The sequence below is a fragment of the Bufo bufo genome, chromosome 4, assembly GCF_905171765.1.
Source record: "Bufo bufo chromosome 4, aBufBuf1.1, whole genome shotgun sequence".
NCBI classification, from domain to species: domain Eukaryota; kingdom Metazoa; phylum Chordata; class Amphibia; order Anura; family Bufonidae; genus Bufo; species Bufo bufo.
In genome coordinates, this window is record NC_053392.1 from 207,755,137 (window position 1) to 207,781,810 (window position 26,674).

Consider the following 26,674-nt stretch of genomic DNA (forward strand, 5'->3'; position numbering starts at 1 on the left):
TTACTGCTCCACGCTATATTCTGTTGCGTTCTTAAAGTGCGATCATGTGCTGGATATATACAAAAGAGAACCCTGCCATTGGATGGGGATGGATTAGAATGTCTTCCCTTGTGGGAAGGGGCTTGATTTTTATGTTACTAGCTTGACCAGTCCTGCAAAGATGAGCTATTATATTTTTCTGTCTTCCCATGCCAAAACTATGCCTGTTTGCCTGTGCTGCCTGTCACGGGTAGAGTCACGGGAATCGAGATAGAGGTGAACCCCCTGAGCTGCCACCCGGTCCCCTGTCCCTGCCTACTTGCACCACCCGCCCTAGTTGATGGAGCGCAACTGGGCGACAGTCCCTAACCTACTAAGTGCAAGCAGAGAGAAAGAGACAACAGGGAAGAGGACAGCCACTGAGAAGTTACAAAAGGCGGACAAGAGGTGGAACAAAAACGTAAGGTGAGGCGGGTCAACTAGCCGAGGTCAGTCCAGGAGGTCACATCAGAACAAGGGAAGAGGCAAAGACAAATCCGTAAACAAGCCAAGGTCAAAATCCGAGAGGTAGCGTCAAGGTACAGGGAGCAGGCAGAAGAGGTGTCAAGAGGCGGATCGAGGTTCAATTCCAGAGGTAGCTTAATAACAATAAAGTACACAGCCTATAGGACGAAAATCATAGGCAACCTGTAGCCAGCAGGCCGCCTGTATTTATAGTGGGGAGTGAGGGTCATGTGACGTGGCCAGCATCACATGACCGACAGACAAACAAGTCGAGCACCGAGTGATCAGCTCGGCGCTCAAGGCAGACCTAGGAGCAGGGGGCCTCCCAGCTAGCAAGGCCGCCCTGGGAACGAGGCCAAACACAGATCCTCGCTACCGAAGTTAAGCAGCAGGTCTGCGGCTGATGGGAGACCGAGTGCGCCTTCAGTGCCCCGTTACACTGCCTGTCCTTAACACTGCCTGATCTCCATATTGACCCTATGCCACCTGCCCTGACCTTTTACCCAACTATTACACTAAACAAATGCACAAATTCTACCCCTCTTAATCCCAGCTTGTCCACCCTTAACCTCCTTGGGTCAACTGCGTCTGAACAGAAACTACTACTAGAAGTAAAAGCTTAGTGGCTCCTGAAACAAATTCCAGATCCATCTACAGATTTAGTAATAGACAATAGATTAGAGTAAGACAGTATGTTTAGGCCAGCTTGTATTGAGAAAAATGACCTCAGTAATTTAATAATCCAAACAAAATTTGAATAAATGTATAGTCCAGTAGCTTTTTTTTTTTTTTTTTTACTCTACGTTTGTTATAAAGTCAGCAATAGGTTTAATCTTCAACTTTATCAGATTCAGAAAGAATATACCCCATAAAAGCTTAACTAAGGATGTATTATGGTTTTAAGTACTCAAATTGTTAAAATAAAAGGTGGCTCACATTAGAGATGAATTAGTTAACTGTGTAATTCATGCAAAGAATCTTCTTGCATGCTCGATTAAGTGAACTTAGCTCACTCATTCTCTGCTATCTTAAACAATTTTGTATTTTAATTTCCTGTAGCATGATCTATTTTAAAGTTTTTTTGGGGGGGGAATAGAAGGTTGTTATGCTTCGTTGAGAGTTGTCTCCTCACAGCATACCAAGTACAGAACCATACATTGTATAGCAGCTGAGCTTGATATTGCTGCTCAGATCTATTCACTTGAGACTGAGCTGCACATAGGCCGTTTGAACAATGAACATGAGAGCAATGGCCTAGAAAGAGGCCAAAGCGCTCAATGGTGTGCCATAGTTTTAACTTATGCCCACAGCCTGTTTCTGCTAGTTACCTGCTCCATGGCAATCCGGTTTATTATTTATATATCTACATTGAAATTATTTGAAATGAATTGTGCAACATCTTTCATGAGCCATATATGGTTATTGAGATTATTGCATATATAATATATAATATTTTTATGTAAGATTTTTTTTTTTTTGACGTGCTAGAGGGAAAGCAGTGCTTGTAAATAAAGAATACTCTGAATATTTGTATAATACTGAGCGCCTTTACATAAAACATAATAAAAATTTTATTTATGCAGAGAAGACATTTTAAACACTAAAAACTTAAATGAGTCATATAAACAATTTAGCATAATCTTTTCACATTCAGTCCACAGAAGGTATATAAAACATTTGCTAATTTTCACCACAATAGATATAATGTAATTACTGTCTTTAATATTATAGACAATTACTAGGAATAAGTGTATAGACCACTGTGATTCAAAAGAGATAAAAACAAGTAAATATTACATTTTTATTTCTTTAATTTTACAATGCAAATGAAGATATATACACTGTAGTGATGCATTCTGGGGTGATATTAGAACTGCATATATTATTATATCTATTTAAAACTGGGAAATTGCATTTGCTTATGGAATTCTGGTGTAGCCTGATATACAGAATATGAAAAAAATATTGTTATGGATCACTAACTCACATTTATTGGCTGTCAGCTAACAAAATCGAGCCTGCCTATTCTGCACTGCAGTATTAGAATCTCCTTTATTATATTGTTTCAGGCATGCAGGAATATAATGGTGTGTTTTGACTTTTTAATGTTGTCTTTAAACTGAATTACAAACCATTGGGCTGAAGGTTCAGTGAAATTGGAAATATTTGAAATGTAACCTATCTGAACATTAGGTTTTCGTTTAAGAATTATGTATAACTGAAAAACCGCATAATTAAGAGAGGAGAAATTAACCTCAGTTTTAATGAATAACTCATAACAATAGTTTTACATGAACTGATAATAAATTGCATAGTGTGCCTTTCCAATTGCTCTCTAGAGAAATAGTTCCTCTGAGGGAGCATACTGAAAATGTTATCGCCATGCTACATACCAATTAATTTTTTTATTACTATGTATTTCTAGTTAGATTAAGATTCAGTATGTTTCTACAAGATAAATATAACTGTAAAGAATAGTTACATTATTTCTATACATTTACCGTAACTTAGTAACTGTAGTTGTGTGTATTTCATGTATTTTACTATAAGCTATACATAATACTAGCCCAAATGTGTAAACATTATAGGTGGCTTCATTTTTTTTTGTTTTTTAAGCTGAGGTCATAAGTTGCCTCATGTCAGGAACATAGCTATAGATTATAGTGAGGTTGCAGACAGTCTTGATGTGTGAAGGGACCTAAAAACCCTGAGTTTCACACAAGAATGCAGGAAAAATAAAAATATGTGAAAGTTGGGGTACCTGGTACAGATTTTGAGGCTCACATCTCTGATCATTTAAGTTATTAATATGTTCTTTTTACTCCATTGGGTGTATATCCTCAGAAAATAAATCAGCATTTTTGCATAAATACTAATGATCAAGTACTATCAAGTTGCAGTATAAGGGGGGTCAGTAAGACATAGTCCCACTTTTTCATTGTCCACCTTTTATATCCAAATAGATTTCTGATGTTGGAGAAGTGGATGTGACTCTGCTGTGCCACTAAACTGATTTGACTTGGGGCTACTCCTAAGTGCGTTGAACTGGTGGCCCCCTGGTCCTCACCCTTTCACTCCAATACAGGGATCTAGACTCTGCTGCAAGTGAACCACCAGTCCTGTTTCCTCCTGGACTAGTCTCTTTTTTCAGTTCCTGCTGACCTAAGGGGTCAAGAGATATTGGTGTGAGGCACCGATGGATCAGACAAAACTGTAGTCAGGGACAAGCTGAGGTTGAGCAGGCAAAGTACATGCAATAAAGAAACAGGCCAAACGTCAGAATCAAATTCAGGAATCAGTCAGAAGTCAGGTCAGGCAGCAGAGGATCAAAATCCAGTAGTTAGAGAAGATAGAGTACGCTTTATCTTTTGTCGGCTTTTAGTGAGGTAAAACTCCTATTGTTCAGTCACTTCTCAAAAGGGAAAGTGCCTCAAATACCAAAGGTTGGCAAATTTCGGTTGGGGAAGGTGCATATGCTGGCCCTTTAAAAGCTGTGGGCAGTGAGAGTCAGAGCAGGAGAGAAGTAGGCCTCGATTTGTGAGAACCGGATAGAGGAGTAATACCGAGAAGGAGCAGAGGAACACAGATGGGCATGGACCACCAAGGAGACAAACCAGGAGGGCAGGTAAGCTCTCTAGTAGCTGTGCCCACCACAATGAGGGAGATGGTGGTAGGCAGAAAAAAACAATGCAGCATCTAGTCTGGAAAAAACATAAAACTGATTTAGTAAGACTGTTGTATTATATGTCATTCCCAGTAAAACAATCAGTGGATTAAGATGTATCAAGTTTATTAAGAGATGCCCAACTTTTAATAAGTGTCACATCTTGGCCTGTCCATGCACTACAAACAGAAATCTACTCCATATTGCTTGAAAAGGCTACTGTTTCTTTAAGATAAAATAATTAGCAATAAACATAAATTGATTTTTCATTTCTGTCTCAAGCTGCTTCCTCATTAGGATCACAGTCTGATTTTCTCCATCTCAGGGTCTGTCAGCATCAATCATGTAATCATATGACATTTGCCTCTGCAGTAATGTGATGGATTGCTATTTCACACAAATTTTATGTGAAAGAACAAAACCTTTGATCGATTGCACGTTATCATAGATTCTACAGTATTTAATGATTATGATGTATATTTTAATGATTGAACCATATGCTTCAAATCAATTTGTATTACCATAAAAAATATTTATAGGCATGTATAAATGTATGTGTGTATATGCATTATCTCACAAAAGTAAATATTTGATAATATCTTTTCTGAAGATATGACATTTTGAGACAATGTAAAGTATTTAGTGTGCAGCTTATATAACAGTGTAAATTTGATGTGCCCTCAAAATAACTCAGCACACAGCCATTAATGTCTAAACTGCTGGCAACAAAAGTGAATAGACCCCTAAGTGAAAAGGGACAAACTGTGTATATTTTGTGTGGTCACCATTATTTTCCAGCACTGCCTTAGCTCTCTTCCAGTGACCTGTATGAGAGTGTGAGAGCGATAACACCAAATGTAACACACCTGCTCCCCATTAACACCTGAGACCTTGTAACACAATTGAGTCACATGACACTAGGGAGGGAAAATGGCTAATTGGGCAAAATTTGGCCATTTTCACTTAGACATTAATTGCTGTGGGTTAAGTTATTTTGAGGGCACACCAAATGTACACTGTTATACAAGCTGTACACTGACTACTTTACATTCTATCAAAGTGTCATATCTTCAGTGTTGTCCCATGAAAAGATATAATAAAATATTGACAAAAATGTGAGGGGTGTACTTATGTTTGTGAGATACTGTGTGTGTGTGTGTATACCTGTTTTTCCCTTTTTATTAGTGTTACTAAAAGTGTTGAACGTGAAGATAGCAAGGTGTTAGCAAAAAAAAAAAAGTACAATGATTACAGAAAAGTTGTGCAATTCTATTCTAATAATTGACCTGTATTACTATTTCGTATATTAAGGTTAGTACAACTACTTTTATAGGTATTACTAATATCAATACTAAAGGATATAGAAAGTATAGTGGCTCAACCAATTTGCCTGACAATGGTTCGGTGCACTCCCCCACGACACACCCACCGTCGTTAAAATTGTTGTAAAAATAGATAGATGGGGGCACTCTTCTATCTGGTGTTTTACGGACCCACTAAATGGTTTAAAATTGTTGACATTTATTGATCAAATTTATGTACAGTAGAAGCATACCAATGTGGTCATCCGGACCCCACAGAGGCTTGCTCAACAAGCAATATAGTCACTTGACACGCAAATTTTTTTTTTAGGTTAATAACAATACTACTATGACCATTACTGTAATTATGGAATATTAATATTATTTTGGTTTCAGATCTCGCACATCTTCCCAGAAGTATTGCTCAATAATAAGGAAACTTTCAACCAGCTCACTGATACTTACTTCTATCTTCACGAGTATATTGCAAAGGTAAGAAAAACCTTTAAAGCAGTGGACATATATTAATGTATGATTCTGCATTAAAAAAAACCATACAAAACATATAACTCAATTTAGTTGTCCAATATGCAAAATATATCACTCGGTAATATCATGTAGCCATCACCAAGCCTACTTTGAGTATTCATAGACATTGTATTTCTTTTATTGTTAGAGAAGTGGATCCTTAAACTGCAGTTTGCTACTCGCTAAATTTGAGCTACTATTAGACCGGCAGATCATTATTAGTCTGCCAACGAGCATTTGCAGCAACGCTCATTAGCAATGATCTCAGTGTTATTATGCCGCAGATTACCCTATGAACGAGCATGCTTAAAAATCATCGCTTGCAGGCAAATAACTAGTCAGCGTGGGGACGATCAATGGCATTAGCAATCCCTAGTCCCCATACTGTTGAGGAGATCGCTGCATGTAATAGCAGTATTCTCTTCCACTAATGAACAGGCAATTGCCGAGAAGGAAAGCTTCCTTCCCGACAATCTCCTGCAAAATCTGGTAGTGTAATACTAGCCTAAGGTCTAAGGGATCTTTTGGTGATTAATGTTTACCCTATAACTCACTTAATAGGTATGATTACAACAGATTATACAAAATTAACTGAAATATAGGGCTCAAAGCACTATCTAATGTGTGGTATTCAAGTTTACGACAATGAGATCCATGACCTTCAAATAAAGACAGTGTAAAACGCACATAAGTGATTAGCTTGCCAAAAGTACTCCAAAAGCTTATTAACTACTAATCAAGCACATAAAGGAAGTGTCAAGATAAATATTTACAGAGCATCATGGTACCCATGGGCAATTTGCATGGTGTAAACCACTCCTAACCAAGTTTATGGTCCTTTTTAAAATCTTTTTTAAAACCTGTATTGATGACCTCTTCACCCCTAGTCCTTTGTAGGAAAATGTTTTGTGGACTGACAAGTCAAGGTGGAACTTTTTGGAAGCATGAACTTGGTGTAAAGTCAAAATACAGCATTCCAAAATAGGACAATAATGGCAAAAAATACATACCTCATACATTTGATCGTGGCCATTCTTGCTCACGTCACCACGTGCAGTGACGTCATCACTTTTGCTGCAAGCAACTCATATAAATGATAATTAGAATGCTGTTTTGCTATGCAAAGTGGAAAGGAAGTGACAGATTGCCTTTAACTCAATTCTATAAAATTCCAAATGCGGGTTATCCAATGATTAATGTAAAAAAATGAAAATCAGACATAATATATATATTTTTCTATAATCAGTCCTGTACCCTGGATGGATCTAGAGCTCTCCTTATTTGTTGCTGCAATTTGTCTGCTATATTTATTTCAAACTGCCAGCTTGAAGGTGGGTCCTTTCTCTGGGAGATGCCATTTAAGCTGCAGTTCTCTCCCTATCATAGCTGAGGGGATGAGTCCTTTCACAGGGGCTGTGTTCTTCCACCTGCAGGTCTTTCCCAGTAACTGTCAAAGTTTCTAACAGTATATATAGCAGGTAGCAGTTGTAAGATGGAACTGAGCATCCACCTCAGATATGTTCTTCAAGTGGACAGAAAAATAATAAAAAGAACAAACAGCAGGTGGCAATATACAGATAGATTTCATTGAATAACTCATTGGCTGTACTAAATGTTTAAGTACATGCAATTACTAAAGTATTCAGATCCAAATGCTTCTTTCAAAAAGTCAGGATATTTTAATTGGAACAACCAATTTAATACTTTTTTCTTCTGTGTTTATGTTTACTCAGGTTGCCTGTGACAAAAATCATTCACAAATAAATGCAAAGGCCCATTTACAGAGACAGGCAGAGTAGGCAATTAACAGGAATGAACTGGCCAATCTGTTGACATAGATTCATTGTTCCCGGGCAGCAAATCACTTTTTCACAGCACTATCTGCTTTTTGGTGATTTTGGTGTCCACATCAATAATGCTTTCACCCAATTAATTGATTGTTCATTCATGCATCGGTTGATCGGCGACACCTTTACACGGCTGATCATCAGAAAAAAATGATAAGAAATCAACACAAAAAAAGATAAGAAATGCAAGAAAATAAGAAGTCATGGCACAGCACTGTTTAGTTAGATTACTGTTAACTTATCATTAGTAAAAACTACATTTGCAAGATTTAAAGGGGTTATCTTGGAGTTCTTTAAAATATCTGCAAGCATGCAGTCTTATAATAAGAAGGACCGGCTGCCTCCATTTGTAGCACTGCCTAAGAAGGTGAGGGGGTGAATGCACTCCTACGGCCAGTCTGGGAGCAATACCGTGTTTTTAAGATGATTGAATTCAACTGAGTTCATTTATTCCTAGCCTTCCCTCAGCTTTCCTTCTTATACCATATTTACCCATTGACTAACATGTAGAGGACATCTAATTGGCTAATACAAAATTTCAAACCTAAACATTCATCTATTGGTCGTTTTAAAAACGAAACTGAGATTCTGATAGGATGATTATCTAAGGCTACTTTCACACTAGCGTTTTGGCTTTCCGTTTTTGAGATCCAAAATGGATCAGTTTTGCCCTAATGCATTCTGAATAGAAAAGGATCCGCTTATTATGCATCAGTTTGCCTCCATTCAGTCACCATTCCGCTCTGCAGGCGGACATTAAAACGCTGCATGCAGCGTTTTTCTGTCTGCGATGTGGTGCGGAGCAAGACAGATCCGTCTTGGCACACAATGTAAGTCAATGGGGACGGATCTGTTCTCTCTGACACAATAGAAAACTGATCCGGCCCCCCTTGATTTTCAATGGTGTTTAAGACGGATCCGTCATGGCTATAGAAGACATAATACAACTGGATCCGCTCATGATGGATGCATGTGGTTGTATTATTGTAACGAAAGCATATTTTCAGATCCATGACTGATCCGCAAAAAGACGCTAATAATGTTTTAGTGGTCAGTTGTATAACTTAAAATGCGGAGGGAAAATTCTTGTCCGGGCGCTTCTGTGTAGACCTAGGTGACATATCATAGTCACCTTTGCATAATAAATAAGAAATACAATGGACAGAAAATGTTATTCATTGTTTTAACATCTAGAGTGTATCCTCTGGCTTAGAAAACCCTGAGGTCTACATTTTTGCATTTGATTTAAACAAAAGGATCGTTATCTTTCCAATCTAACCTCTAGACATCACCTTGGAGTTGTCAATAGCTTCTGACTGTAACTATGATTACTGCCTGATTAAATGCACTCCAATGTTAGATCAATGTAATGGCCACGTGTGAATATCATATATAATACATATATAAAAATATATACTATACTAATATATGGCAATGGGGCAGACATCGCTCTGTTGCTACAGCAACTAGCCCCATTGACAGTGGGGCTGATCGATCTATCAGTGAGCTAGGATGCCAATCAGGCTTTGTGCCAGCATCACATGCCTCCTGAGGTGGGCTGCTGACCATAAATGCCTATGACTGGTTTTCTAAGCCTCACGAGCTTGCTCTGTGTTTGCTACTCTGGATCACTGACCTTTGCCTGTTGACTTTCTCTTTTGTGACTTCACCTTTGCCTGCTGACTTTGTGTCTGAAATGTTCTCCTGGTTCCACTTTGCTTTGATCTGATTTTGGAACCTGATCTGGTCCTGGTTCTGCCTGTCTGGTTTCCATCTCTTTCTGTCTCATTACTCTTTTACCATTTGGGTTAGGCCCCTGCACTTAGCTTAGAAGGAACTGCTTCCTGTTGTGGGCCCTCAGTTAGGGCAGATTGGGAAAGTAGGTTGGGACTGTAGTGCGCAGGGCTCCACTGTTTCCTACCCGTTCATAACAAAATAGTAATGATGCAGTTGTTATTCTGCCTATGATTTGCCATCATGGCTGAGAAGCCTGGCAGGAACACTCCCAAAATGTGTAGTATATGCAAGTGTCAGAGCATAGTATGTATTTTGTCCCCATCCATTTACTCCTCTAGGCATCTCTGCAAGTTATGGCAACCAGGACTGCTCTTATTCTAGGACAGGTACTGCAGCCATTTTAAATCCCAAAAGAAACACCTTGTTTTTGAAAAATACATCATGTTTGGGAGATTTAGAGATCAATGCACTTCTTAGGGTTATCTAACCTGTCTTTTCTGTTTATAAAATGAATACACTAATACTACCAAGCTATCCCAATGATTTCGGTTAGGAAAGCTGCAAAGTGTGTTTATCCACTCACCCGATCCATCAATAGCTCTGACCTGTCATCCATGCATTTGCATAGAAACCTCATTGACTTTTGAGGAAAACGTGATCCATTAATAAGGGAAATCCTGCACTCTGCCAAATAAAATTTCAGCTACCAAATGGTTGAAATTTGAAAATGGCAGAATGCTAGATTTTCATTGTTTATGGATAAAAATATAAAGGTTCACAAGATCTGCTGGGAAAACCTTAGGTGCAAATGAGAAATTCATGGATGAGCCCATTAATGCTCAGTTTATTTGCAGCAATTTTGTTGAGAGAGTTACTAGTTTGATTTCTGTATTGCTTGCTGCTGGACAGCTGTGATCATAATATCCTGACTTCATAAAGATGAACAATCTGTTCACTCTAAAGGGAGTGCTAATGACAATCTGTTTATAGATATCATTTCTTAATTTGACCTGTATTTAAGAGCTGGACTGTCTTCATGTGGTTAACTTTTTCATCTAAGTGATTTGTAGGTGTCAAACGCATTCAGTTTGCACTCAATCATTGGATGTGAATTTATGGCTATAGGGGTTAAACTGTATTGGAATATCACAGATACATTTTCAAAAAGCTAGTGTACTGTACCCATTTACAATGTGTGTATTCAAAGTATGTACAAATTCAGCAAGATACTAGAAGAGCAATTAAATACATTTTAGGTACTGTATGTGAATGTGTTTGTAGGTAAATATTTTTTTCATTACTGCTTTGTATAGGTAATTGGTTATTACATTGAGCATGAAACATCATGAAAGGAGTTGCCTGACGAAAATAACCCCTATGCTTATTTGGACCCCTCTCTTTTAGTCGATGCAGAGAGCCATAAAGAAAATGTGGTTCCCACTCTGTGTGTGTGTGTGTGTATATATATATATATATATATATATATTCAATAGATAACATCACTTGCCATGTAGCAACTACAGTGATCACCAACTTACCCCCGCAGTCTCAGATCTCTAGTGGTGTAAGAAGCTGGGCCAGAAGTTGATTATCTGATTGCTGTGTGATTACATCTTAAAAAGGGTTGTGGTCCTGATAGAACACTCTTAAGACCCTTGCCAATTTATTGGATTTAGTACTTTTGTTCAGCAATGTTATGAGAAGCACTGGTATGTTACACTTATTTCACATAATTATCTGTTTTAATTATAATTCTCTCCCCAACTTTCTGTCTTCTAAAGTCCTTTCTAACTCTACTTTTTTTTATTCCTTACAAATTCTGAATTTAACCCTTCTTACTGATACTTGTCTACTGATATAACACAACCTGCTCACTCCTATACAGTAAAGGCTACTTTCACATCAGCGTTTTTTTCCTTTCTGGCATTGAGATCCGTCATAGAATCTCAATACCGGAGGAAAATGCTTCAGTTGACAATGAATGGGGACAAAACTGAACTGAACGAAATGCACCAGAATGAATTACATACCATTTGGTTGCATTCCCATGCCAGGCAGATAAAAACTGCAAGCAGCATTTTTGAGTGCATCATGGGATGCGGAGCAAGACAGATCCGGCATGAAACACAGTGTAAGTCAATAGTGCCAGATCAGTTTTCTCGGACACAAAAGAAAATGGATCCAGCGCTCATTGACTTACAATGGTTTTAGTGCCAGATCCATCAAGGCTTTTTTAGGGATAATACTACCGGATTCGTTCATAACGGATGCAGCCGGTTGTATTATCCTAACGAAAGCGTGTTTGCTGATGGATGCAGCAAAAACGGAGATGTGAAAGTAGCCCTACAGATATTTACATTGATCCTGGTTGGTGGTTTGTAAACTGGAGTACTGATTTCATTTCAGTATACTATACAAAATTATGATTTAAATTTTATTACCATTAAACATTGGATTTTAAGGCAAACTGGCAGATCTAAGGCACAGAAATCTGCATAAATATTTGTTCCTGATCAGAGGTTTGGAACTACTCTACGTACCCAGTTCTAAAATGCTAAATTGAAGATAAAGAAAAGCTATGAATATTTACATCTTTTTTAATGATAAAGAAGTCCCATAGCAGAGACCTCCTCCCAATATAGTATTATTAAAGTAATCTCTCTGTATTTAAAATACATTTTTAAGGCCAAGTGCACCATCAGATTAACATTGCCCTAAAAACAAGCTTTTTAAAGCCACTTATGTGAAAGAAAATGCATTTTAAATTAAACTCTTGACTTTTGGTGACTACTTTGATTTAAATTATGCAATATCTCCTAGAAGATTTTATGTAATTGGTATTTTAAAGTTGAGTGAACATATTACTTGTAGGCTAAATGGTTATATAAACTTAAAATGAGACTGGAAACATGCAGGTCCATTTATATTCCATTAAATCTTTATTTGACTACATGGAGAGGTTAGCAGGAGCGGCGTTTGGTTGGCTGGTTTATTGTGTGAGACTCTCTATTGTTACTCTCCCCACATTTTTATGGTGTGTTCACATGTGCTATTTTTTCACAAATTCAGCATATTTGACAAAAAGCAACTAAAAAAGAAAAAAAATCCCCGTGTGAATACACTATTAACATTAGGAATATTAGCTGTAGTGGAACTAATGTATTTAAGGGTGATTGTTTATAGTAGTAAATAAGCATATACCTAAATAGAGATGGCTTTTCAGTTCCCCCGGCGGTCGTTTCGCTGCAAACTTTGCTCGTTTCCGAACCTATGGCGATGTCCGCCGGCGCCATATTCTTTTGCATTCTGCAGAACTTTGACCCATGACACATTCATCAGGTGGGACAGGACAGCCAATTGACATACCCCCTACCTTATAAATCAACCTGATCTGGCAGCTATTTTACATTCAGTTTTTTGCCAGTGTAGGGAGAGGTTGCTGTGTGGAGCAGGGAAAGACTGTTAGGGATACCAAACTCAGCTTCCACCAAATATTGATTAAGGGGTTTGATTTAACGGCTTCCAGCAAATGCTCATTTACGGGTTCTTTATACCTTTTTCCAAAAAATACTGATAGAGGCTATTGATATACCAGCATCCACCAACTATTGATTGAGGCCTGCGATACACCAGCTTCCACCAAATATTGATTAAGGGGTTTGATATACCAGCTTCCAGAAAATAATCATTAAGTGGTTCTATATAACTGTTTCCACAAAATACTGATAGAGGGGATTGATATCCCAGCTTCAACCAAATATAGAATGAGGCCTGAGACATACCAGCTTCCACAAATACTGCTCTTCTATAGGGACTTTGTCACAGGGTCATTTTGAAAATGACAGTCAGAGGAAGAGGCAGGCCATTCCGCAGAGGTGGTAGGGTCAGGCAGGTGCACCAGGCCGGCGTTTAAGTGGGAAGTTGGAGAAGGTGCGTGCGATTACGTCAAAGGACACACCAGAGTTGGTTGAGTGGCTCACTCAGCCTTCCGCTTCTGAACCCTCCTGATCCTCTGTATCTGCACCCTCCTCACTCACTGCTGTGTGCACCCCCAAAGACCTTACCAATTCGCAGCCATTCTTGGCATCGGATCAGGAAGTGCAGTTAGCAATGGACGCCACGCAGCGGTCTGACGACAGTACCCGAATCAGCCCAAGGACAGTTGGGCTGATTTGCTGTTACTGCCTACTCTGAGATCTCTCATGTCAGTGGTTGTGAAGGTGACTATAATGACGTGTCGATGGATGTCACATGGGTGCCCACAAGAGAGGAAGTGGAGGGGAGTTCAGAGGGAGAGACAGAGCAGCAAATAGAGGGTAGAAGGAGGAGAAGCAGGCAGAACTCGCAATGCACAGGAGAAAAAAAGCAGACTGCAAATGTATCTGGAGCGAGCCATCCACCATGCACGGTCACATCTGGCGCTCCCAGGATGCCGGCACATGGCTCCGCAGTGTGAGCTTTTTTTTAACATGTCAGCTGCTGACAATAGTGTTGACATCTGCAGCCTGTGCTGTCAACGCATAAGTCACAGTAAGCCCAACACTCACCTAAGGACAACCGCCTTAAGAAGGCACCTGGCCTCCCATCAATGAACACAATGGGAGCAACACCGTCGGAACCCACAAAGCCGGTCTGCGGTCACAGGCCGATCAGTGGCTAACCCCGCTCAATTTGACAATTTGACAGTTGGTAAAGTGGCATGCGACAACAGTGCCAATCTGCTGAGCGTGATGAAACAGGGCAAAATGACACACGTGCCATGCATGGCACACATCCTGAACTTAGTCGTGCAGCCATCCTTTGCCAAATACTCTGGGGTCTTGCGGCAGACCAGGAAAATCTCTAGCCATTTTAGAAGATCTTTCACAGCCATAGCCGTCAGATGTCTGATTTGTGACAGCGCAACTGCTGGAACTCCAACTTGTATATGCTTGATAGGCTGCTCCAGCAGCAATGTGCCGTTATCGACTACCTGTACGAACTCTGCAGCAGGACAGGTTCTGGGAAGCTTGGTTTTTTCTCAATGCGACAGTGGCTGTTCATGAGCGACACATGCAGACTTCTGCGGCAATTTGATGAGATCACTAAACTGGTCAGTCACAGTCAGGGCGCCATCAGTGACATCGTACCTTACGCCTTCTTTCTGGAGCGTGCATTGCGTCGTGTCATTGATCAAGCCGTCGAGGAGCAAGAGCTGGAAGATGAGGAAGTCGCAATGCTGAATGAATTCCCAGGGAGGAATAATCCATCTGAAACAAGTCAGCAGGAGTCTGAAGAGGAGTCAGAGGAGGATGGTGGCTGGGGGGAGGAGGAGAAGAAGCAAGAAGAGCAGGCTTTAAACTTTTCGGGGATCAATGCAACACGCCAGACCTACAGGGTATTGCAATTGTGAGGTCACGGTTATGGGCAATCGAGGGTTACTCACTGTATTGGAGAACCCTGGGCAGGCATGCGGCAGTGAAGGAGAGGTAGACACAAGTTCCTCTGGGGAATACTCTGTATGTAGGGACCAGGCCTGATGGTGGATGAGGTGCCCTGGATGTTACAGGTATTTTGAGTGCCTGGGGCAAGGTCCCTTTAAGGATCGTGACGCCAGTGCCTGTAACGGTGGCACACCGGTTTTCCAGTAGCAATAAGTGAGGTACACAGGTGGTATAGTGAACCAAACGTTGCTTTACTTAAAACAGTCCAACTTTGTACATCAAGATGGTAATGCAGTTCCTTATATCATATGCTTCACAAGCAGGCTTATTTCAAATACTGGCAGGTATAATCTTGCAAGATACTTGGAGGGTAATCAAACAACACACTCAGAATCAGGCTGTACCTTCTCCTCAGAAATAGTGTACACTGTTCTTTAGAACTCCTGTCTGGTTTCTATCCCAAGGCCCGGATGCCTAAATGCTGACTTTAATCCTTGGTAAATAATATTCCTCCCGTATTGACCCTTGCTCCTACTTTATAGTACCTCTGCCCATCAGCTTACTTATCTGAGCTGGTTGTACTGGCACTGCTTGGTTTGAGGGTAACTGCAGGTTTCTCCCAGGAGGCACATCTCTTCTCTTGGGGTAATCTTCTGAGATAACTGTGGCTCACTTTATCAACAGGCAGGCTATAATCCTTCACTAGCCTCCTGGTAGCAACTAGCAGCCTGGACTATCTAGCTGCATGTCAGGAGGATGCCCTCAGCATATCTCTGGCTAAGATGCCCTCTCACTTCTGTGTCCACAGACTCCTGACTACAGACTAACTCCTCCCTGTCTGGGCCTGAACATTTATACTAGGGGCTCCCTATCTCCCTCTAGTGTCTAGGATGCCTAACTACACCCTCATAGGCCTGCTATGCATGTCACAGGGGAACAATATACACAAAAGCACATAGAAAATACATTAAAGTACATGGTTAAATATAATATCACTGTCCCTTAGGAGTAGGAGTAACACGTGACCCAATTGACCCTTGTGTAGTGCCCACCCCTACCTAGTGGGACACTACAAATGGTGTTGGCCGTGGCTGGGGAGAGGAGACCAAGGAGTACATTCTTCTGGGCGATAAGCAGGAGCCAGGGCGCTCCACCGCTTCCAATTTAGTGAAAATGGTGGCCTTCATGCTCCAGTGTTTGAAGAGGGACCCCCGTATAAAAAAAGCATAAAGGGTAAGGACCAGTACTGGGTGGCAACATACTTAGACCCCTGGTACAAACACAAAATGGCGGACATGTTACCACTATCACAGAGGGCTGGAAGAATGCAGCATTTCCAGGCCTTGCTGCAAGAGACGCTGCATTCTGATGTTGCGGGCGCTGGCAGAGGAGTTTTCACCCACAGCAAAATAGGTGAGGGTACCAATCCTACCGTGCCTTCAAGTAGTGGGCAGTTTGAAGATGTGTTGGTCACTTTGGATATGAGATCATTCTTGAAGCCAACCCATCGAGAGCCGCCCTCTGGATCGAGCCTCAGGGAACACCTAGACCGACAGGTGTCCAACTACATCGGATTAACGGCCGATGTGGACGCTCTGAAAAGCGAGAAACCCCTGGACTACTGGGTGTGCAGGCTTGACCTGTGGCGAGAGCTAGTACAATTTGCCACGGAACTCTTGGCTTGCCCATTGTCGAGTGTCCTGTCCGAAAGGACCTTCAGCGCAGTAGGGGGGGAACGTGACGATTGGCGCACTCGCCTAGCTCACGAAAGTGTGGACTACCTCACTTTTCTAAAAATGAATGAGGCATGAATCTCCGAGGAATTCAACACCTATGATGACCATGTTTAATTGAATTTCCTCATGCCAGCCCACACATATCCACCACCACACAGAACAATGAATGGTTCCTGTCTTATGTAAATACAGCGGCATTAAAGGCCTTTTCTGTCCGGTGAATGCCTAATGTTTGGGCCCTGTACTCCACTGGTCTGCAGTAAAATTGATATCTAATGACCGTCTAATATACCTCCACCCACATAATCACTTGTTCTTTTGTGTACGGTGAATGCCTAATTGTTGAGGAATTCAACACATGTGATGACCACGTTTTATCGAATTTCACCTATTATCATTTGGGGTTTAATCAAGCAGGGGGATTTCGTTAGCCATGTTTTTAATCCAATTTTATATTTTTAGTTCTTTTAAATATATGTATTTGACATGTATTTGTACAGGACTACAGTAAAATTGTTATCCAATGACCGTCTAATATACCTCCAGCCACATAATCCCTTGATATTTTCTGTCCAGTCAATGCCTAATTTTTGGGTCCTGTACTACACTGGCCTGAAGTAAAATTGTTATACGGTGACCGCCTAATGTACCTCCAGCCACATAATCACTTGTTCTTTTTTGTATGTTAAATGCCTAATATTTTGGGCCTGTACTCCTCTGGCCTGCAGTAAAATTGATACATCACTTGTTTTTTTCTGTCTGGTGAATGCCTAATGTTTGGGTCCTGTACTTTGCTGGCCTGCAGTAAAATTGATATCCACTGACCGTCTAATATACCTCCAGCCACCTAATCACTTCATATTTTTTGTACAGTGAATGCCTAATGTTTGGAGCCTGTACTCCAGTGGGCTACAGTAACATTTTTATCCATTGACCGCATAATGTACCTCGAGCCACATAATCACTTGTTCTTTTATGTCAGGTGAATGTCTAATTTTTAGGGCCCGTATTCCCGTGGTATAAAATACATTTTTCCTAGGCTCCAGCAGGGCACATTTTTGAGAATTTCCCTTTAAGATGCATAAAAAAGGCCCCTGATTAAAATACATATTTTTTGTGGGAATTTTTGTCATTGATCCACCTCTAGTATGTCACTGTCCATGTTGTGGGACTATTTGTGCACTTCTTGTAAGTATTTGGTGACTGCAAATATGACCTGAAGGTTTTCCAGGTTCGCCTGCCATTAAAATGAATGGGGCCTGCAGCAAACTTGCGGTTCGCGAACATTTGTTTGCGAACCGTCCCGGCCGATGTTCGTCAATCACTATACCTAAACAGGTAGAGAGAGAAAGTTATCTCTTCAACTTTTATTGTATTCTAATTAAAAACTAAAAAACTAAATCTCACATTATTGTACAAACCGGATTCCAAAAAAGTTGGGACACTAAACAAATTGTGAATAAAAACTGAATGCAATGATGTGGAGATGGCAAATGTCAATATTTTATTTGTAATAGAACGTAGATGACAGATCAAACGTTTAATCCGAGTAAATGTATCATTTTAAAGGAAAAATATGTTGATTCCAATTTTCACTGTGTCAACAAATCCCCAAAAAGTTGGGACAAGTAACAATAAGAGGCAGGAAAAAATCAATTTGAGCATAACGAAGAGCTGGAAGACCAATTAACACTAATTAGGTCAATTGGCAACATGATTGGGTATAAAAAGAGCTTCTCAGAGTGGCAGTGTCTCTCAGAAGCCAAGATGGGTAGAGGATCACCAATTCCCACAATGTTGCGCAGAAAGATAGTGGAGCAATATCAGAAAGGTGTTACCCAGCGAAAAATTGCAAAGACTTTGCATCTATCATCATCAACTGTGCATTACATCATCCGAAGATTCAGAGAATCTGGAACAATCTCTGTGCGTAAGGGTCAAGGCCGTAAAACCATACTGATCTCCGGGCCCTTAAACGACACTGCACCACAAACAGGAACGCTACTGTAAAGGAAATCACAGAATGGGCTCAGGAATACTTCCAGAAACCATTGTCAGTGAACACAATCCACCGTGCCATCCGCCGTTGCCAGCTGAAACTCTACAGTGCAAAGAAGAAGCCATTTCTAAGCAAGATCCACAAGCTCAGGCGTTTTCACTGGGCCAGGGATCATTTAAAATGGAGTGTGGCAAAATGGAAGACTGTTCTGTGGTCAGACGAGTCACGATTCGAAGTTATTTTTGGAAATCTGGGACGCCATGTCATCCGGACCAAAGAGGACAAGGACAACCCAAGTTGTTATCAACGCTCAGTTCAGAAGCCTGCATCTCTGATGGTATGGGGTTGCATGAGTGCGTGTGGCATGGGCAGCTTGCATGTCTGGAATGGCACCATCAATGCAGAAAAATATATTCAGGTTCTAGAACAACATATGCTCCCATTCAGACGTCATCTCTTTCAGGGAAGACCCTGCATTTTTCAACAAGATAATGCCAGACCACATTCTGCATCAATCACAACATCATGGCTGCGTAGGAGAAGGATCCGGGTACTGAAATGGCCAGTCTGCAGTCCAGATCTTTCACCTATAGAGAACATTTGGCGCATCATAAAGAGGAAGGTGCAACAAAGAAGGCCCAAGACGATGAACAGTTAGAGGCCTGTATTAGACAAGAATGGGAGAGCATTCCTATTTCTAAACTTGAGAAACTGGTCTCCTCGGTCCCCAGACGTCTGTTGAGTGTTGTAAGAAGAAGGGGAGATGCCACACAGTGGTGAAAATGGCCTTGCCCCAACTTTTTGGGGATTTGTTGACACCATGAAATTCTGATTCAACATATTTTTCCCTTAAAATGGTACATTTTCTCAGTTTAAACTTTTGTTCCGTGATATATGTTCTATTCTGAATAAAATATTAGAAGTTGGCACCTCCACATCATTGCATTCAGTTTTTATTCACGATTTGTATAGTGTCTCAACTTTTTTGGAATCCGGTTTGTAAATTATGCAGAGTGATTTGTAAACAATTTGGTAACTTTAAATCAAAGTGAATGCTTTCATAAACTTCTTGGATGTGAAATGAAAGATTCTATTGCATTCCAAATTCTGTATTTATGATTTTATAATGCGGCATTCTTTTGGCATTTACAAACACCTACTGCCATATAGTCTTTAATTAAAATAAACTATCTTGAATAAGTGCCATGCAGAAAAAAAGCATGCAAAAGTACAGGTTATTACAGGTAAAATATGTAACTAGATCTGTGTTGTGGAATAAGGACCAGACTGGAAAGCAAATCAGCTTGAGCTTGCACATCTTCCAATAAAGAAACCATGGAGTTATGGGTCAATAAACAGTAATAGCAATAGGGCAGGGGTGTCAAACTCATGAGCCTCCAGCTGTTCCAAAACTACAACTTCCAGCATGTACTGATGGCTGTAGTTTGACATATGTGCTATTGGGAGTTCAGAGATAAATGCTGCACCCATACTAGTCTATGAAGGGTGCAAAGGGCAATATGTCACAAATATGCCATTTGTAATATAAAAGTCACATGCAATGTGGGGGAACTTTACTTATTTTGCTTTGGGGGCCAGGGACATTAAAGGGGTTTTTAGCTTTTTTTATATTGATGACCTATCCTCAGTATGCGTATCAATATCAGATCGGCCTGGATCTGACTTCTGGCACTCCAGCCGATCAGCTGTTCAAAGAGACCGCAGCACTCATATGAGGACTGTCTTCTCTTCAATATTTACCTACTTGCTGTGACAACTGCAACAGTGAGCAGGTGTGATTACAATTCTGCTATCCCTTTCACTTCAATAAGATAGCTCCTTTCTGTTCAAGTGAATAGGACAGAGCCATCCCATTGCAGTGAATAGGGACATAGCAGTTGTAATTATCCCTGCTCCCTACTGCAATTGCAATGGGGGGGCAGATAAACTGTGAAGAGAACACAATTTCATACGAGCACTGTGGCCTTTTCAAACAGCTGTCCCCAGGATAGCACTTAAAAATGATGTGACACTGGTGCTTGTACTAATAACTATATCTATCTGTCGCTGCAGTACCACTGCAATACATGCGTACACAGCATAAAACCAAGTATATAACTTACTGAGCACTGCTGTCACTCGCTGCCCGTGTTGCTCCTCTCTTGTATACTGGTGCTTCTTATCGGGGTGGGATAAGGGGTCCTACCAGCTAATATCAAATAGAGTGTGCCATGGCCGGTGGCACCACTCTAGATCCTATCCGCTTACTTGTGATCAAACAGAGCGCCTAGAAACGTCACTTTGGAAAAAGCCAACGCGTTTCGGATACTGCGATATCCTTAGTCAGGGATGTACACTGACTCTCCTGCTGTTCCTTATCTAGGCTCCTCTTCCCACCCCATTTTTAACCTTTAATACACCTTTGCACTATCTGATATTTAGATGCACATTTTTATTTAATTCATTTTAATTTTGAAAAATATATCCAATTTATCTACCCTCCCCCCAAATAAAAACAATGTTGTCTATAAACCATTTGGGGGGGGGGGGGGGGGGTAGATGAATTGAATATATTTTTTCATGAATGAAATCTTTTATCTTGAGTTTACACCTACTTTTAGTGCAAAAGAGATTACAATTTTAGATTTAACAATTTATATAGAGAATAATAAAATATGCACTAGGACATACAATAAACCTATTGATGCCAATAGTTTTGTTTCACGTGAAAGTTGTCCCACAGTGGCTGGAAAATATACCTAAAAGCCAATTTATGTGGATTAAAAGAAATTGCAACAAAATGGAGGATTATGAGAAGGAGGCAATACAACAAAATTTTTTGCCAAAAGGCTATAATAGTGACAGGTTGATAGAACAAAAAACATTGATAGGTGAATTAGATAGACATGACATGATTAATAATAAGACAACTGGTAAAAAAGTGGAGGGAAGGAATGAGCGAGTGAAAATAACAATACCGCCAATTATCACACAATATAATTGTCAAACTAGAATGTTTAAAAATATTGTTAAAAAACATTGGGAACCCATAGTGTGCCTCCTCCGAGATGGCATTTCGGTGAAACTTCGTCTGGGGGTGGCATCATCACTGCAGGACAGACATTTAATACTCATATGATCCAATCAAACTGTGCATTGGGGACCGATGCCGATGATACACACCTGGACTTAGAGATATACTGATGATAATAATGCTTGCCACCTATGTGTGACATGGCGCGTCATGTGACACATCAGTCACATGATCTATCGTCCGCTCACATGATGCTGCTTGCAAGTCCCGCGATAATTCCGGGACAATGTCAGTGGCATCAATTGCATGCGCAAGCCTAACACATAACATACAGAATGGACTCTTTTTCCATATTGCGATACATATATATGCGATGTACATGATTATAGAGGGTGAATATACAGTGCAATTACATGATTAAACAACCATATCATGGTGAATTAAACCATGTGTTTATCAAACAACACGATTGCATATCATGTGGTCTGGTAGTGTTTTGTAGGCGTTTGTATTTGATTTTGGCATGTGTGCAATTGATTACATATGACTGTAACGGCACCCCGGGCATAAAAGGGGGTAAAAGCCGTTTATGAGATATTCCCCTTCCAGAGCTACAGGCACAGCTACTTACAGAACATCAAACTCCAGAACGGCATACAAGGGAATGCTCCAAACTCACGAACGGAATACAGCATAGCACTCCAAACTCCCGAACGGAACCTCACGAATAGCTGCTAGCAGACGAATAGGAAACGCACCCAAGTGGCTTACACTCCTAGCAATCAGTCTCTAACTGCATACAGTGAATCCCCCCAAGAACGAGACAAGGCTCTGTGTTGAGGGTCAAGCAGTGGTCAGCCAGAGCTGTGTGTTTATTGATCTTATATACACATTCTTACAATTAGTACCACCCACAGGGTTTTGTAAAACAACCAGTAACCCCGTACAATACACTCAGACACTCCCACACAAAATCCTCCCCTCCGCCTGTGATACAATTACCTTACACAATGGGTTAATGTAATTATCACAGGCAGGAGAATACACAGTTTTACACAATGTCTTCTGTCCTGGAGACAATTGGGAAGTAATCCAATTTATCTCCAAGGACAGAGGCAGCAATTCAGGATACACAGACACAATACATCCCCACAATGCATCCTGGTTTCCTCCTCTCTGCCCAGGAGACAACCGAGGAGTAATTCAATTATTTCTCAGGACAAAGGGACATTGCCATTGTTCACGTGGGGACAACAGGACAGAAATCACTATTCAAATATACAATGTCACAACCATTACAGTAAACACAGACATTTAACATATTCCCTGATAGCTCAGGTCTGAGTGCATTCAATTATTAGGTGAATGGCACTCAGACTACACGAATACAGTTCAATTGCCATGGAGCAATTCTTTCACATAGTCTTTGCAGGGGAAAATCAAGCGTTTCAACATGGGGCTATAGTCTAAAGGAAGCAGGCGGGCAACCAGGCTTCTCCAAAGCAATGTGGCGAGATTGGTCTCGTCACAATGACAGTCACCTTTTTGCGATATTTTGCCTTTGTTTTTTGGTATAGATTGACCTAGGGCGTACAAAAAGGACATTGAGTAGAAGAGTGGGGAAGCACATCTATAATATTCATAGAAAATATGATGGTCACCCATTATTCTGTCACTATAAAGAGAAACATGGGGGACAGAGCAAATGAACATTGTTTAATGGACTTGAGATACTAAAGGGAGATAAAATAGGGGGATACTATATAAAATGGATGTCAAAAGCAGAAACACATTGGATTTTCAACATAAATACACTAATGTCAGCAGGGTTAAATTCAGAAATTGAACTATTTGCATTTGAATGAGGAAATTGAGCTGTTCTAAGTATCAGATAGCGCAAAGGTGTATTAGGGGTTAAAAACGGGGTGGGAAGAGGAGCCTATATAAGGAACAGCAGGAGAGTCAGTGTACATCCCTGACGAAGGAAATCGCAATGCGTTGGATTTTTTGACACTCTCAGGCATCTGTACTCTGTAAGTGATGTCACTAGGCACTCTGAGCGCGAGTAAGCGGATAGGATCTAGAGTGGTGCCACTGGCCGGGGCACACTTTATTTGATATTAGTTGATAGGACCCCTTATCCCACCTCGATAAGAAGCACAAGTATACAGTAAACAAGAGAAGAGCAACATGGGCAGCAAGTGACAGCAGAGCTCAGTAAGTTATATACTTGGTTTCATGCTGTGTACGCATGAATACCTCTGTCTGAGGTGTCTTAATTGGTGTGGGATTAGAGTCGCATGGGACCTATTTGTATTTTGTTATGTTTTAGACTATTTACAGCAATAGCGGTATTGCAGCAGTACCGCAGCGACAGATAGATGTAGTTATTAGTACAAGCGCCAGTGTCACATAGTTTGTAAGTGCTATCCTGGGGACAGCTGTTTGAAAAGACCACAGTGCTCGTATGAAAGTTGTGTTCTCTCCACTGTTTATCTGCCCCCCATCGCAATTACAGCTGGCTGAAGTGATGTAGAAATAGAAAGGACCTGATGAGAAGGAATACAAATCACAGAAAAAATACACATGGGGAAGAAATAAAGATTAAAATATTTTTTTATTTAAAGCCACAATAATCAATCCTTAATTCCTGTACTTATGAAATGCAAAGAAAGAACAAGCAAAGTCTTATTCTATGTTGTGATAGCTTGTTTTGACTTGATACTTTTTGGGGAGAAAAAGAGAGAAAATACACAAATAATCTTACCACTATTCTTTTTATTTTCTAGCCTGACAACATCAGAATTTTAGCTGTGTACTGTTTTCTAAATAAAGACTTTACACAAATTATTTCTAGCGCCATGGAATTATCTTTCCGCTAATTGAATGGTGGTGGTAACTTTCCGTTCCATGTCAATGTATAGTTTTGAAGGCAAAAAAAGAAAACAAAGCCATTTTCTCAAAGTGAAACATTTGGCTCCATAGAGAGTAGTTGTCCACTGTCATAAAATTGTATTGGACAATGAAGACATAGAGTTTTATTCCATTGTTTTTATTTGCTTGTCAGCCAAGCTATTGCATTGCATATTTGTTTATGTGGCCAATAAAACAATTGTCAGCTGTATCTAACTTGATAGAAATCCTCATTCCCTGATTATATGTGCTCAGGATCAATCATAGTTTTGTTAGCTGAAATAAGAAGAGATGAATGCTAAATAAAATGCAGAAATGCTCAAAAACAGATGATCTCTTCATAACATGATTTCTCTTTGAAATTTTACAATTATTTGAGATCAAATTATTTGTCATTACTTTTTTTTTTTTCTTGTTATTCATCTATTATAAAAATGATTAAAATGCATTCTCTTTCAAAAGAATGTTAACTTTGTGGTTCAAACTACAAGATACTGTGGGTAAATGGATGAATGGAGGCTTAATGGTATGAATAAGAAAACTCAATTGACTTCTATTTCTGTTATACCATTATCTAAATGGCTGTCCGCCAGTAAATACTCCCGTTAAAGACTATAAAAAAGTGCTTCACTCAGTTAAAGGTTGTGGTAGGGGGTGGACGTTTGATGTGAAGGATTTTAGAAGTTCTTAGCAACTGTAAGCTTACATATTTTCCTAATACTATCCTTGATAGTAAAAAAAACTTGGGCTATATAACATTAAACATCTATAGAGTAGCTACCGTATTTTTCGCCATATAAGACGCACCTAGGTTTTTGAGGAGGAAAATAAGAGAAATTTTTTTTTTTACCAAAAGGTGTGCTTTTGGTGGGTTTGAACTAATGGCGGTCTGTGCATGACACTATTATGGGGGATCTGTGGATGATGCACTGTTATGGGGTGGGGGATTTGTGGATGGCACTGTTATGTGGGGGATCTGTGGATGGCACTGTTATGGGGGGTCTGTGGATGGCATTATGATGGGGGGGTTTGTGGATGGCATTATGATGGTGGGGGGATCTGTGGATGGCATTATGATGGTGGGGGATCTGTGGATGGCATTATGATGAGGGGGATCTGTGGATGGCACTGTTATAGGGTGGTGGATCTGTGGATGACACTGCTATATGTGTCATCCACAGATCCCCCCCCATAACAATCACATCCACAGACCCCCCACCATCATAATGCCATCCACAGTCCCCCCCATCATTAACCCATCCACAGATTCCTAGGGAGGGACTGTAGTAGGCGGGGAGAGCGGCGGGCAGTGCAGGCACTGTACTCTGTCCCCGCCGCTCAGTATGTACTGTATTATACGTAGTGTTAATCATAATATCTGAACTGAATAATGATGCGCTCCCCCTGTGCTTACCTGTACATGTCACGCTCCTGTAGTAAGCACTAGCAGCTAGCAGGCAGGCTGGGCGGCCGTAACTCACTGAGGTCACGTGCCTGCTCCGCCTGCTTTATTCATAAAGTAGGCAGAGCAGGCACGTGACCTCAGTGAGTTACAGCCGCCCGACCTGCCTGCAAGCTGCTAGTGCTTAGTACAGGAGCATGACATGTACCGGTAAGCACAGGGGGAGCGCATCATTATTCAGTTTAGATATTATGATTAACACTACTTATAATACAGTACATACTGAGCGGCGGGGACAGAGTACAGTGCCTGCACTGCCCACCGCTCTCCCCGCCTACTACAGACCCTCCTCACTAATACATCGCAGAGTGCAATGCTGCAGCATCGCAGACTGCGATGTAAATTGCCAGCATTCGCCCCTGTGTCTCTTTTTATCATAGAGCAGATGCTCATTCTAATGCAACAAGGGATGGAGAAAGAATACCTTCTGCATCTTGCTGGTCACCCTGTAGTTCGCTGTGGCTGTTGGGACACACACAAAGTCCCACTGAGGAGGAAGTGGAGGAGGAGCAGTTACAAAAGGAGGAGCAGGAGACGTGGTGGAGGA

General features: G+C 40.6%; 1 protein-coding gene and 1 long non-coding RNA gene across 3 annotated transcripts in view; one reads left to right on the forward strand and one right to left on the reverse strand.

Annotated features, from left to right (window-relative positions):
- The window catches only part of NAALADL2 (N-acetylated alpha-linked acidic dipeptidase like 2), a 1,363,601-nt gene that overhangs the window by 1,103,484 nt on the left and 233,443 nt on the right, over positions 1–26,674 (forward strand). For both annotated transcript variants that reach the window (XM_040428250.1, XM_040428251.1), the window contains exon 11: positions 5,845–5,940. In XM_040428250.1, the coding sequence (XP_040284184.1) occupies positions 5,845–5,940 (96 nt within the window). The remainder of the gene's footprint in view (positions 1–5,844; positions 5,941–26,674) is intronic.
- LOC120997897 lies at positions 11,190–15,063 on the reverse strand. Its single transcript, XR_005778252.1, has 3 exons — positions 14,902–15,063; positions 14,556–14,560; positions 11,190–11,203 (listed from the first exon to the last, which is right to left on the reverse strand). It is a non-coding gene; the product is annotated as an uncharacterized LOC120997897 (long non-coding RNA).